General features: G+C 44.6%; 1 protein-coding gene across 1 annotated transcript in view; it reads left to right on the top strand.

Moving 5' to 3' along the window:
* MYO1D (myosin ID) overlaps positions 1-14,665 on the top strand; it is a 242,804-nt gene that overhangs the window by 136,639 nt on the left and 91,500 nt on the right. The window contains exons 17-20 of the mRNA XM_087826041.1: positions 2,161-2,384; positions 5,121-5,265; positions 5,757-5,861; positions 8,817-8,930. Coding sequence (XP_087682167.1) covers positions 2,161-2,384; positions 5,121-5,265; positions 5,757-5,861; positions 8,817-8,930 — 588 coding nt within the window. The remainder of the gene's footprint in view (positions 1-2,160; positions 2,385-5,120; positions 5,266-5,756; positions 5,862-8,816; positions 8,931-14,665) is intronic.

Raw genomic sequence — 14,665 nt, 5'->3', positions numbered from 1 at the left:
TATAACATTTCTGTACTATCTGATTTTTTTCAACGAGACAAAAACCTAAGTAAACCAAGAACACAGATGAAAATGTAAAGGTTGTCAAAAAAAGAAACACAGCCTACGCCTTAAAAAGCACTTACTTATAAAATGGTTTTTTTCCCAAATTGCTACAGCACCTAACCAAAAACATTTTAATAAAAAGCTCCATAAAACCCTTCTTGACAATTAAAGATTGGTTTTCTATGTAGACGTCGCCCCGGGGAGTCTTAATTTCCTTCCTCTTAAAAGAAAGGCAACAAACAGTATGAAACTTTTAAAAATGTGTTTTCTTTAAGAAATTCAATCACAGACTTCCACCCTGTAATTGTATTCTTTGGGTTTTTCAAGACACAAAAGAAGGGACCTTTATTTTAGCACTTGGGTGGAGGCGTAACAAAGCCATCTGTAGGGTGGATTCGGCAACGGAGCAGAGGGGCCGTTTCACTAAAAAGGGGTTTCTGCACCGAGGCCACGTGCGGCGATCGTTGATTTCGTTTCCATTGTCCCGCGGCCTGTATATCCCGTTCAGTGTGGACGCTGGGTTCCCGCCACAGAGCCCTCCTAGTCTTGTTTCCCTCCCGTATGGTGGGTTTTCTGGCCCCGCGGGTTCCTCTTGGGGGTCCCCTCCTCACAGGCAGGTGCAAACAGGCCCGCTGTGCAGAGGGCCGAGACGGACGCCACTGCAGACGCGCGGAGCCAGGCTAGGAGCCGCACGAAGGCGCCCGAGGTGCCCGAATAAATGGGGCGTCGCGTGAGTCTTTCTGACACAAACTGGGGACACAGTCGGAGATTTTAAGAAACCTGAAGGAGTCTGGAGAACCCCTACGGTGGGCTTTGGACTCGAGGTTGCACGTCTGGGTCGCAGGAGGCCAGAGACGGAGGGAAGGGTTACCATCAGCCTGAGAATTGGGACGGTCTCTGAAGAAGCAGCAGTAAGTACCTGGAACGCAACGCGTGCGAGGAGCCTGTTATCACAGGAAGCAGTGAGGGCCTTCGGGGTGTCGGAGACGGTGGCAGGAGGGCGGAGAAAGGCCTTTGTTCTGGAAATGCTGCGGAGGAAAGAGGTTGCTGGCAGAGAGCATATATAGGGGAAGAGCCAGCGGTGAAGATCACACCAGAGTGTCTTTAATGGAGAGAATGAGAAATATGGGAACCTGGACAGAGGATCCTGGAAAATATATATAAGTATCTCCGACTTCCCCTGGACAGAGGATCCTGGAAAATATATATAAGTATCTCCGCCTTCCCCATGCTTGACTAACGCTGGCATTGCGCCCTGGCCGGGCAGCTTAGTTAGAGCGTTGTCCCGATACTCCAAGGTTTCAGGTTCGGTCTCCAGTCAGGGCACACAAAAAACAACCAGTGAATGCATAAATAAACGTACAATAAATCGACATTTCTCTCTCTCTCTCTAAAAATTAATAATTCTTTTAATAAATTTTTTTTTTTAATCAACCAACAATGCTTAAATAGGTAGAACAGCAAATCGATGTTTCTCTAAAAATAAAAAAGCTGGCATTGAGACATTTATATATTGTCCGGTTGGTTTCTGAGCACTGAACAGATTTTACAAAGGTTCATCTGGTACCGGTCATCTGTTTTACCCTTTCCTCAGGAATACACCTAAATCCTTGCGTGTTTACACAGCGCGGGGCGAGGGGCTGCCCAGGCTGTGTATAAATCCGTTTGCAAATCCAATGGGACAGTATGCTGGTGGCCAGTGTACAGAATCTATGTGAAGCCGGGTTTTGTAAGAGATCTACAGATGCTGGTGGCTTTTGGTTCTGACACATCTCGTTTCCTTTCAACATTCTTAAAATATATCTCCAAAGATATCTGTAGCTTGGCTTTCTTCTTTTCGGGACTGTAGAGTTAAGACAGGGCTCTGCTTCGCACTCAGCACGCACGCCCCTGCGGCCGGCACAGGGGTAGCCGCTGGAACGGAACGAGGGCCCCGGCTCCCCACCGCCACCTGTTGGTGGCAGGCAGAAGTGACATGCCGTGGCTCCGGCTGATCTGGGTGGCACCTGCCAGGTCTCCAGTTGAGTTTATAAGCACAGGAACCTCTGTGATTTCAAAGTTACCTACTACTCAGACAGTCAGCAACGTCGTCTTTTTCTTTCCCCTGTCGTGAAGGTGTGGCGGGGCACCCTGGCCCGCATGCGGTACAAGAGGACCAAGGCGGCCCTGACCATTATCAGATACTACAGGCACTACAAAGTGAAGTCATACATCCGGGAGGTGGCCCGTCGTTTCCACGGCATCAAGACCATGAGAGACTACGGGAAGCACGTGAAGTGGCCAACCCCTCCGAAAGTGCTCCGCCGTTTCGAGGAGGCCCTCCAGGCAATTTTTAACAGGTAAGAACTTGTTCGTAGGTGCTGCATCCGTTAAGGCAGCACATACACATAATGCGTAATATAAAAGCACAATTCTTAGGCCAGGACGCTGGCTCAGCTCTACTTGCTGTTAGAACATTTTCTTTTACCACATTTCTCCAGGTTTGTAGGTTTTGCTTTCAGAGGGCTGCCCATTTATTTTTCCTGTAGCCATGGACAGCAGTCTGCCATCGCCCCTGGAGCAAGCCATATTTAACATGTTATTGGCATGCAGACTCTAGTAGCAAAAAATAGCTATTATAATCACCGAACGTAACTCAAACTAGAATTTCTGTCCATCCTTTCAGCGCAGTGGTTGTCTATCCTGCTGTGCCTTAAATTTGCAAGGAGTTTAGAATACATGCTGCTGCCCAAGTCCCGCTTCCAGAAAGTCCTGTTTAATGGAGTTGGAGAGTGGGTCCCAAGCAGAGGTCCTTTTTAGAGTTTCCCAGGTGATTTTTAAAATGCAAGGGAAACATGGATCAAGAGATCACAGTTCAATTCCCGATCAGGCCACATGCCCAGGTTGCGGGCTCAATCCCCAGTAGGGGGCGAGCAGGAGGCAGCCGATCCATGTTCCTCTCATTGATGTTTCTATCTCTCTTTCCCTCTCCCTTTCTCTCTCTCTGAAATCAATAAAAACATTTTTAAAAGAAATGCATGGGAGAAAACAACTGTTTTAGAGCACACTGTTTTTTAAAATAAATAAGGGCCCCTGTAAATTAGTATTTTTCCATCCAATCTTCATCTTTTTTGTAAACTGCCCTGAATCCGAGTATTTAGTTATTTATAGCTTCTGGTTCCTCATTGCTTGAGCTTATTTGTTGCCAGTGTGCACCAGACATACTTAATTGTGTCTTAGATGCAGCTATCTAGTCACATAAACTAAGCTAATGGTCCTCAACTGCAGTCGTTTGGTGTTACAATGTTCCATATAGAACACTATAAAATCATTGAGATACTGAATGTAAATTGGTAGCAGATATCAGAAGACAAAGAAAATGCATGGGGCCCAGCCGGGCGTGGCTCAGCGTTTGAGTGTCGACCTAGGATCCAGGCGACTGGGGTTCGATTCCCGGTCAGGGCACATGCCCAGGTTGTGGGCTCGATCAATGACTCATCATTGATGTTTCTATCTCTCTCTCTCCCTCTCCTTTCCTCTCTCTGAAATCAATACAGATATTTTTTTTTTTTAAATGCATGGGAAGAAAACTCTTTAATACATATCTCCTTTGCTTTAAAAAAAAAAAAAAGTGATTGCTCATAAAAAAAAAAATCAAACAGTACAGAATTATTGAAAGCAAAAGTACCTAAATCCTCAGGCATAAAACTATAAATGTTAGTTCTAAGTCTTGGCAGCCTTTTTAATACACATATAAGTGGTGTGTTTTTTCATGAATTGTATTCTTTGCAACCTGCTTTTTTTAAAGTTGATTTTTAAAGAGAGGATGGGAGAGGGAGAGAGAGATAGAAACATCAATGATGAGAGAGCCATTGATCGGCTGCCTCCTGCATGCCCCCTACTGGGGATCGAGCCCATAACCCAGGCATGTGCCATGACCGGGAATCGAACAGCGACCTCTTGGGCAACCTGTATTTTTTACTTAATCTAAAAAGAAATTAAGTGATACATGAATACATGCTCATATTTTTAAAAAGTGGAATGATATGAAAATATATAGGATATAAAGTTGAAATTCTTCACACCTCCTCTTATCTCTCCCCATTTTATTTCTGCCCCTGAAATAACCACTCATTAACAATTAGTTTGTATCCTTCTAAATCTTTGTCCATACATTTACAAACACACACACATAAGAGATAGCATGGTCTAGTGGTTAGGAACACAAGCCCCGGAGCCGGGGCTCATATTCTAGCCCTGCACTGACTGGCTGTGTAACTTGGCCAAATTAATTAACCTCTCTGTGCCTCAGCTTCCTTATCTGTAAAAGGGCTATAATAATAGTGCCTGCTCATCGAGTTGTTGAAAGGACTATGAGTAAATACGTATATAAAGCATTTCAGATCGTGTCTGACACACAGTAGGCACTTTGGAAACGTTTGCTCGTACTGTGAGTGCGTGTGTAGACAGCCGTGTGTCACTGGGGCTTTTTCCCCTCTCTTTTACACACAAGCAAGATTATATGTATGGTGACATGACTTGACTTAGAAATACGTCTTGAAGACCCGTCCATGACAATCGATAAAGATCTGTGTAATATTTTTAATGGATGCAAAGAATGACTGGTTTTGATGATGTTGCATTGTGGCCTGTACAGTCTTCTTTAGATTTTGAGATTTTATGTATGGCTTAGAATTGGTTGATTTTTGTAAAACTTAGTTTATTCACTCAGGAAATATATACACAACACCTGCTGGGCCACAGGCACTGACCTAGGTCCCAGGTATATAGTGACAAACAGCCAAGATGCAAAAGACTTATGGTCAGTGAGCATTTTGAAAATAAGGCGTCTGCTCTACTTGTGGGCCGTTTTCTCTCCCTTTCTCTCCCTCCCTCCCTCTCTGAATGAATCTTGCTAGTTGTGTTAATCGAGTCCAAAGGCAAACTTTTTCTGTAAAGAGCCAGATAGTGTACATTTTGGAGGCACTGAACCGTTTTTAGGGTATCACGCAAGCAGTTTGCTTTAATTCTGCCTCACGGAAGCTTCTTGCTCTCGCGTTTCTGAAGCCGAATCCGTGTTGTTTATTTACTTATAGATGGAGAGCCTCTCAGCTCATCAAGAGCATACCTGCCTCAGACCTGCCCCAGGTCAGGGCAAAGGTCGCAGCCATGGAAATGCTGAAGGGTCAAAGGGCTGACCTTGGGCTCCAACGGGCCTGGGAGGGCAACTACCTTGCTTCGGTAAGTCCAGGTGGCATCGCTCCTGCTCCCTTAACAAAAACAGGGAAGAATTTGACTCCCGGAATTTATAGAAAGACTGACACCTGCAGAAACTGAATTTCTCTGAGCGATCCTGAACTGAAAGATTTGACCGCTGTCAGGTGTACAATATTTGACGTCTCCCCCTCCTTACAGCGGGTGCTCTGTCTTCTCTCTGATGCGTTGGGCGCGCTCTGTAACCCGGCTTCGACCGTTTAAACCTTCCCTTGCCTAATTCAGCAACTGTGTGAAACTACCGCCTCGACATCCGTTATCCCTAAAGCTGAATTCCAGCCTCTGTCCCATCCCTTATTTTAAAATTTTCGTAGGCCCCTCGGCAATAAAACAGCCGTTCAGTAGCTTACCATCCGGGACGGGTGGGGAAACTTCCCGAGCAGGGCCGCGTGCTGAGCACCCGCCTTCGCGCCGGGAGTGCCCCGCATCGTCTTCTGCCACGCTGCTTTCTCTTTCAGAAGCCAGACACGCCTCAGACCTCGGGCACTTTTGTCCCCGTGGCGAACGAACTGAAGCGGAAGGACAAATACATGAATGTCCTCTTCTCCTGTCACGTCCGTAAGGTAAGGCGATGTTGAAGCTGACCTCCTCTGGCTCGCGCGAAACTCGCTTGGACGTGGCCTCGGGTGCGTGGCCAGCTGCGTCCGCGGGGAGCTGTGCCCGCCCGTGGGCACGTGCTGAGGAAGGGCTGCCCCATGGAAGCACTGCGGTGACTGCACTTTTAAGAGTCAGGCTATCACGCCTTCTTAAGGGGAGTGGGTATTTTGAGTAACCATTCCTTTTTAAAACAGCAGAGGGGGGACCTCCCCGAGGTCAAGGACTTGCATTTTACTGCAGATGTCTCTTTCACGGCACGTACTGGTCTGCCTTGTATTTTTAGTGGTCACTGAGTACTTTTTATACATGTTTGTTACTGTTTTAAGTAGGCGGAGAGGGAGGAAGAACGTAGTTTGGAAAAGAGAGAAAGACATAGTGAGATTTGGAAGGGGGGCGAGGTTACGGGCCGTGAGTATGTTGGCTCCTCTGAAGTAGGATGTGCCTGGACCATTGTTGACCTGGAGAGGACGGCAGCCGGGCGAGTGGAACAGGCGAGGCTGGAAAGTGGAAGGCGGGGACATCGTCGGTTTTTTAAAACCTTGAAACGCTTATTTAGGAAAGGAGAGAGAGAGGGGGAATTGAAATAATTATAAAAGAACATTTTGTAAAGTTATGCAAATAAATTATGCAAATAAATTTTAAAATGTTAACTAAATGGGTGAATTTAAGAAAAATGTAGCCTAGATTAACCCCAGAAGAGATTTTGATATAAATACACTAATATCCAAAGGAGGAATTAAGAAAATATCAAAGAGCTACCTCACAACAAAGGATCATCAGGTCGAGGTGATTTTAGAAGTCTTTTGTTTCAAAGTTTCAAAAAAATACATAATTACAGTGTTCTTCAGATCAAAGTAATGAAATATTATTTTTCAACTATAAATCTGGCGAACTTTAAAATGTTGATAACAACTAGTGTTTGCAAGAGTTTAGGGAAACACTATGGGTAGGTCATAAAACAAGTCTCAGTACATTTAAAAGGATTGAAATCATACAGAGTATGTTCTCTGACTGTAATGGAGTGAAATTAGGAACCAACAACAGAAAGCAATTTAGGGTGTGCACAAATAGGAGGAAATTAAATGACATACTCCTGAATGACCAATGATCAGAAAAGAAGTCAGAGGAAAATCAGAACATTTGGAGAAGACGACACAACATACCAAAGCTTAGGGGAGGCAGCCAAAGCCGTCTTAGAAGGACATGTAATTGCCTAGAATAGAAACGATGAAAGATCTCATATCAGTAACCTAATCTTCTACCTGAAGACACTGGTTAAAAAAAGCAAACTAACCCAAAGCCAGCAAAAGAAGGAAATGTAACTGTTAGAGCAGAAATCAATAAAATAGAGAATATAAAAATAGAGAATGTGAAAAAAAACACCAAACCAAAAGTTGGTTTAAAGATCAAAAAAACTGATAAATCTTTAGTTGGACTGACCAAATACTATAATAGAAGACTTCATGAGTAATAGACTTTATTCATGTAGCTCAAAAAACCATAACTGTTACTGTTCAGACATTCCAAGGAAGACATCACATTGTTATTACTTTAGGGACTTAACCTGAAATATACACGTCTACCTGCATGGGATAGGGGGCAATGAGTTGTATCCTGTAGGGGTTCCTTTTTTTTTTTTTTTTTTACAGCTTCACTGAGATATAATCCATACAGGATACTATTCACCGTTTTAATAAGTCACACAATTCAATAGCTATTAGTATAGTCGCAGACTTGAGTCTCCGTTGCCACAATCAATTTTGAACATTTTTATTACCCCAAAAAGAAATCCCACACTCCTTAGCTGTTGTTCCTCCAAACCTCTCACCTCCCCCTGCCCTCCATAACCACTAATCTACAGTCTGTTTCTATAGATTTGCTTATGTCGGGCATTTTATAGAAATGGAACCATGCAATAGGTGGTCCTTTGTGACTGGCTTATTTTACTTAACATGTTTTCAGGGTTCATCCATGTTATAGCATGTGTCAAGACTTCACTTTTTTATTGCCAGTCGATATTCTGTTATATGGATAGATCCCATTTTATTTATCCACTCATCGGTTGGTGGACATCTGGGTGGTTTCTATGTTTTTAGCTATTATGATTAATGCTGCTGTGAACATTCAGGCAGGAGTTTTTGTGGGATTATGTTTTCAATCCCCATGGATAGCCATGCCCAGGAGTGAAATTTCAGGGTTGTATGGTAATTCTATGTTCATCTAGCTGAGGAACTGCCACACTGTTTTCCAAAGTGACTGCATCGTTTTATATTCCCACCAGTGGTGGTGAGAGCTCCAGTGTCTCCGCATCCTGGCCAGTGCTTGTTAGTAACTGCCTTTTTTATTATTGTCATCCCAACGGGCATGACGTGGTGTCTCGTTCCGATTGACATCTCCCTGGTGGCTAATGGTATCGAGCGTGTTTGGCTATTTGTATATCCTCTGTGGAGAAACGTGTGTTCAGATTCTTAACCCATTTTTAATTGTTTTTTTTTACCTTTTATTACTGAGTTATATATTCGAGATACAATATCTATTTTATTCTTTATATGTTTTAAATACAAGCCCCTTATCCGATATAGGACTTGTAAACATTTTGTCCCATTCTGTGGGGGTTACCTTTTCATTTTCTTTATAGTGTCTGGGTTCCACGTTTTCGGTCTTTCCATTATTTTGTGTTTTTCTCGTTTTCCCCATTAAGTTGTAACATCGCGGAATTTAAATCATAAAGCTCCACACGTCTGGAAGCCGCTACCCCTTTCGCATCTCTGCTGCGTCCAGGAGAGGGGCCACCGGGGGCACACCTATGAAATAAAGACTGCGTCTCCACAACCACCGCCCCTGCCCGGGATGATTTCCCGGCCGAGCCTTCGACTTCATTCTTCAGGAGATGATTCAGTTGTTGGTTTGTTTTCTTACAGGTCAATCGGTTTAGTAAGGTGGAAGACCGAGCAATTTTTGTCACTGATCGCCACCTGTATAAGATGGATCCCACGAAGCAGTACAAAGTGATGAAGACCATCCCTCTGTACAACGTAAGTGTCCCCTGCTTCTGTCCGGGCCAGGGAGTGGTAACCTGGTGTTCGCGAACCGCTTGTGGCGGGTAGTCCGACCACGAAAACCTCTGTAGGAAGCCCATGAATCCGTGAAATTTCATGCCCATCTTATGTTTTATGCACATGTACAATTTTCTCTCAGGAGGATCCAAAGCTTCCAATAGGTTATACTGCGAAAGCATCTTCTTTTTAATATGTTTTTATTGATTTCAGAGAGAGGGAGAGGGAGAGAGACAGACAGAAACATCAAAGATGAGAGAGTCACGGATCGGCTGCCTCCTGCCCGCCCCCCGCTGGGGATCGAGCCCGCAATCCGGGCAAGTGCTCCGACGGGGAATCGAACCGCGACCTCCTGGATCCTAGGTCAATGCTTGAGCGCTGAGCCACTCCGGCCGGGCACGAAAGCATTTTTTTAAAGCATAAAGACTCTGCATTCTGTGCAATCTTCCTCTATTCCTCATTCCACTCGCTGCTGCCATGTTGTGATACATAATCTCTTATTTATTTTCAGAAGGCTTGTTTTTATATGGAGATGGAATCAGGTAGAGACAGTAAAGAATTACTTTCTGAAAACATTACCTCTCTTATAAATGCAAAATGTATGCTGCTCCCAGAAGTTCTTTTGTCCAATATATTTTACCTCTGATCTAAACCCACTCAGCGGTTCACAGTATCCACGGTGTTTTCAAATTCTGGAACCAATTCCTTATTTGAAATAAGAAATTTGGTCGGTGTCTCCTTGAATTTCAGTGTGGGATTTTTTATTTTTATTTTTATTTTTTTCCCCCTGCTGGATGGGGCCTGCTCTACAAGTGACTGTTTATCCTGATTCTTCAGGAAGATCCTGCTGGACTCCTGATCTCATGTGTGGGGTGATTTTTTTTCTGCATGTTCTTAAAGAGGGAGGGCTGTGCGGGCCCAGTCATAGGCTACATGAGGGATGTTCTTCAAGATGACTTTACATCCTTTTGGCCTCTGCAAAGGGGAGTAGGAAACATTGTTTTGTAGCTTTATTTTGTTAAGTCAGGAGTCTTACAGGTGGCGAGGTACAAAGAAGGCAAATCATTGCTGGCTTTTGCTAAACGATTCAGAACATCACTGCGGGCTTACTGCCCAGGTTGAGGTTGGTTCTCATGATGCATCCGCCCGCCTCACACGCACACACACGCACACACATGCACACACATGCACACACACGCACACACCTTTCTCCCTTTCAGGGGAAGGCTAATGGATTGCAGCGAGTAAGAAATGCTATTATTCTAAGACATTCTCGATTGTATCTCTTCTGAGCAAAGACTCGGAGTCTTATGTATCCATCACAGTTCAAGCCTAATGGCCCTGCCCTCTTAACGCGCCAAGTGAAGGAAGTTATGGGGGGAGGGGGGATCAAATCGCGTCAAAGTCTAATGAAGTGTGGAACCCAACACACATAAATTGCCGTTCGCATGGGATTTATTTCTCCTTATGTCCTGTTAAGTGGAGATCAGTCAGGCACAGGATAGAAATTCAATAAACAGTTGAACAACTCTTCGAGCTGAAGTTACGTCCCAAACAGCCTCCCCTTTTGTGTGTTGGGCTGGTGTCCGCAGGATGGACCCGCGGGGTCGCAGCTGCTGCCAGCGCTCTGCCCACGTCCCCTGCACCTCCTTACTTCTGCACGCACCAGCCCCCCTTCCAGCTGCCAACATCTTTGTCTAAAAGCTCTGCTGCCAGAACCCACTTTGCCCCCCACACACACACACAGAACTGGAAATGCCACCCCCCCTTCACCCCAGGAACCCGATGGCGGGAGAAATACTCCCAACACCCTCACGCTTTGCCGAGGTAATTCCGAGGTGTGTTTCACACTGTTCCCCAGAGCTCCCTGCAGGAGCCGGGAGGGCGCGGCAGTCGGCCCGCAGTGGAAGCCGCTCAACGATGGGCCCTGCCGGCTGCCTTGTCCCCACTCCCTTGCCAGTGCCCCTGCACCTCCCAGATCAACTCTGAATGCTCATCAGCCTTGGTCTCAGGGCGTGTGCTTCTGGGGGGAGCTCACGCCGGAGCAGTGGCCAGGAGGGAGCAAGCTGAAGGGGATGGGGACTTCCACGGATGGGTAAAAATGCTCTAAGTCTGAAGCACATGCAGCAGACCGCTGCTAAGTCTAGATAATAGGAACGTGCGTACGTGTTATTTTATTCTTAACGCTTTTCGTAGGTATGATCGAAATATTTTGAAATTAAACACAAAGCTTAAAACAAGGAACCTTTCAAAGATAATGCTGATCCCAGCGATGGAGCAGCTGGGAGGGGGAGAATGGTTTCCGTTTTTTAACCCTGTTGAGTTTTAGGTGTCGGTGAAGCTTCCAAGTATCTGTTCCGTAGATAGTTGGAGATCAATATCACAGGGAGGGGAAGAACTGAGCGCGTAGGATAAAAGTTTAGGGGTGTTTCTGTGTATAACCTGAAGCTGAAGTTATGAGTCCAGAGGGAGAAACAGGGCCGATCATTGGAGAACATCCATCCGTCACATGGTGGGGAAAAGAGAGTGGCAGACGGGAGTGGAATAGAAGGAAGTTCTTCCCCGTGGTCCATCCGTTTTCCCAGCTCTCTGTTAACGTGCTGCACAAGCTCTGATTTTTCTTCGGTTCCATCAGGTTATGGATTATTCTAGGAGAGATTAAGAACCAGGAGAACACCATGTTTCAGAATCAGATTGGAAAGTTTTCAGAAATAAGTGTAATCGATAAGCGCGTGCAGCGAAGCGCCCCACGCTTCTCTCCTCTCGCGCTCCGCCTTCCGTTTCCCCGGCTGCGCTGGCTCCCGGGGACAGGCTGGGACCGCGCACGGGCTCAGGCAACGCTCTGCTGTGTTTTCCGTAAGGACACCCGGGGAAGCAAGGGGGAGGAGTGTGACGGAAATCCAGGACACGCCACCGTGCAGGCTTTAGGGCAGCGCGGGGACCGTGGGACCCTGCAGCCCCTCCGCAGCCTGAACACTTAGTCTAAGTTTCTGCCATTCTCTCAGTCTCCCTACCTCTCTGCAGTGTGTCTTTTTACTGTCAGTTACTTTTTTGCAGTATGGGCCAGCACTAGGCTCAGGTCTAAACCAACCCGTCAAACCATTAGGGTTTCGTCCTACACCAGCATATTGGATACAATGTCTCAGATGAGGCCTCACCATAGCAACCGGCTCTGCATGCTCCAGATTGGTATTTTAGTTCCTTGTCAAGCACTTGCAAATCTAGGCACAGCCTTTCCTGACTATATATATATATATATATATAGCACATGGATAATTATTACAATTCATTTTGGGTGTAATTGATTTCTTCCCTCTGCAGTTTTTCACTGTTATCCTTTGTCTCAAGTCACGTTTGGACCTTGGTCACAAACCATGCTGCGTATTGGGGTGGATCATTAGGTTTTCCCGGTGGGAAAGAATCAGTGGGAGAGAAGTATTTGCACATTCGTCAGGCATCGTTGAGTCCTTGGCGTCTTCCCACATACCCGTATTCCAGTTTCCAGAATCCCAGTCTTTGTCAAACAGGACTTAAATTGTGCCATAGAGATAGTAACTTAATGGTACATGTATATGCGTGCATGTGTGCACACGTGTGTGTGTGTGTGTGTGTGTGTGTGTGTATGCGCGTGCATGTGTTGTATAGGGAGAAAAGTCCATAAACTTTAAGTTTACTTATTGCTTATGAGACAGTCTTTGTTTCATATATTGTTTTAATGTATATAATATGTAAAGCTGTTATCCTACAGTCAACATTCTACTGCACTGGCATTATCCCCCAATTTTTTTTTTAATATAAGAATTCATCAGATTATTATCTATTGTATATTGTTCTGGCCAGTTCCTGTTAACTTAAAAGCAAAACACATTGCAGAACTAAAAAAAATTTAAAGAGAACTAAAATAAAAATAATTTCTAAGCCTAAGGAGACTTAGTAATCTCCTTCCTCTTTTCTACCATTGGCCCAGTATCCGCTCTCATCATAATTCTAACAGGTCAAAGCAATATTATTAGTACCACATGTCAATAAACAAAATACTCCCAATTCTAGTTCTCTTTGGAAATGAGTTCCCAGAACTAGAACTTAATATGTATTTGCTCTTGTAATCATTTTTTAGTGACAGTATCTCATTGGAATATTGATTTTCAAACTTTTTTCAGGAGGCTTAGGGTAATTTATTTATTTATTTTGTAAAGCCTAATCCCTTAGTTTTTTGTTTTTTTAAATATATCTTTATTGATTTCAAAGAGAGGAAAGGAGAGGGAGAGACAGAGATAGAAACATCAATGATGAGAGAGTCATTGATCAGCTGCCCCCTGAGCCTGCAGCCTGGGCATGTGCCCTGACCGGGAATCGAACCACGATCTCCTGGATCCTAGGTCGACGCTCAACCGCTGAGCCACGCCTGGCCGGGCGGCTTGGGGCAATTTAAATAAAACTGAGACCCTTGGAATATTTTGTTGACGTGTGGCACCCCTCTACCACCGATACTTGTTCACGTCAGAGCAAATATTTTAACTTCTTTATTGAAGTATGCCTCACATGCAGAAAAGGGCACAGATCTTCAGGGTACAGTTTAATGAATTACCACAAAGTGAATTCACCAGTGTAACCATCACCCAAGTCAACATACAGGCCATTGCTAGGACTCCCAGGAGCCCCCTTGTGTTCCCTCCCAGCTACTATACTACCTCTTCTTCGTTTTCAGAGGCATCATCCTGCTCATGTTGAACTTCAAGTATATGAAATCAAACACTCTGTATTCCTTTTTATTTCTTTCAACATTACATTTATGAGATGTATCCATGTTATTTCATATAACTCCAGTTTGCCTATTTTCATTGCTGTGTAGTATTTCCTTGTGAAAAAACACCACCATTCATGTTGATGACTATTTGAGATTCTTTTAGCTTTGTGTGGATATATTTTTGTGGGACAAAGACCCAGGAGTGAAATAGCTGTTCATCATCAGTAGATAATTCCAGCTTTCAAAGGTAATTAGGTTTACACCCCTAACAACGTATGAAAGTTACAGTTTCTCCATTTCCTCTCAAGTACTAGGTACTGATGGCAGTCTTTTAAATTTTAGCTATTCTGAGCCCTGGCCGGTGTGGCGCAGTTGGTTGGAGTGTCAGTGAACCTGTACACCAGAAGTGTTACTGGTCAGGGCACTTACCCAGGTTTTGGGCTCAGTCCCATCAGAGCGTGTGTGGGAAGCAACCAGTCGATGTTTCTTTCTCTCCCTCCCTCACTCCGTGTCCCCCTTCCCCTCTCTCTAAAATCAATAAAAAAACATATCCTCAGGTGAGAATTTTAAAAAAAATTTTTTTTAATTTCACCTATTCTGGTAGGTATATGGCAGTTACACATTGTAAAGTTTTCCCCCCAGCTTTGTTGACATATAATTGACGTATAATGTTGTTTAAGTTGTAGGTATACAATGTGTTGATTTGGTTCGTATTTTACTAAATGATGGCCACTATAGCATTAGGTCGCGCCTCCATCACATCACATAATTACCATTTCTTTTTTGTGGTAAGAACATTTCAGATCTACTCACTTAGCTACGTTCAATCACCATGCTCTGCACTAGACCCCCAGAACTTATTTATCTTCTAACCGGACATGCGTACCCTTTGGCCAACGTCTCCCCATTTTCCCCGCAGTGCACACAATGACACCCAACCAACTGAGCCACGCCGGCCAAGGCAATA

The sequence above is a fragment of the Miniopterus natalensis genome, chromosome 17 (assembly GCF_054644295.1).
Source record: "Miniopterus natalensis isolate mMinNat1 chromosome 17, mMinNat1.hap1, whole genome shotgun sequence".
NCBI classification, from domain to species: Eukaryota; Metazoa; Chordata; class Mammalia; order Chiroptera; family Miniopteridae; genus Miniopterus; species Miniopterus natalensis.
This window is presented reverse-complemented; position numbering and strand designations above follow the sequence as displayed.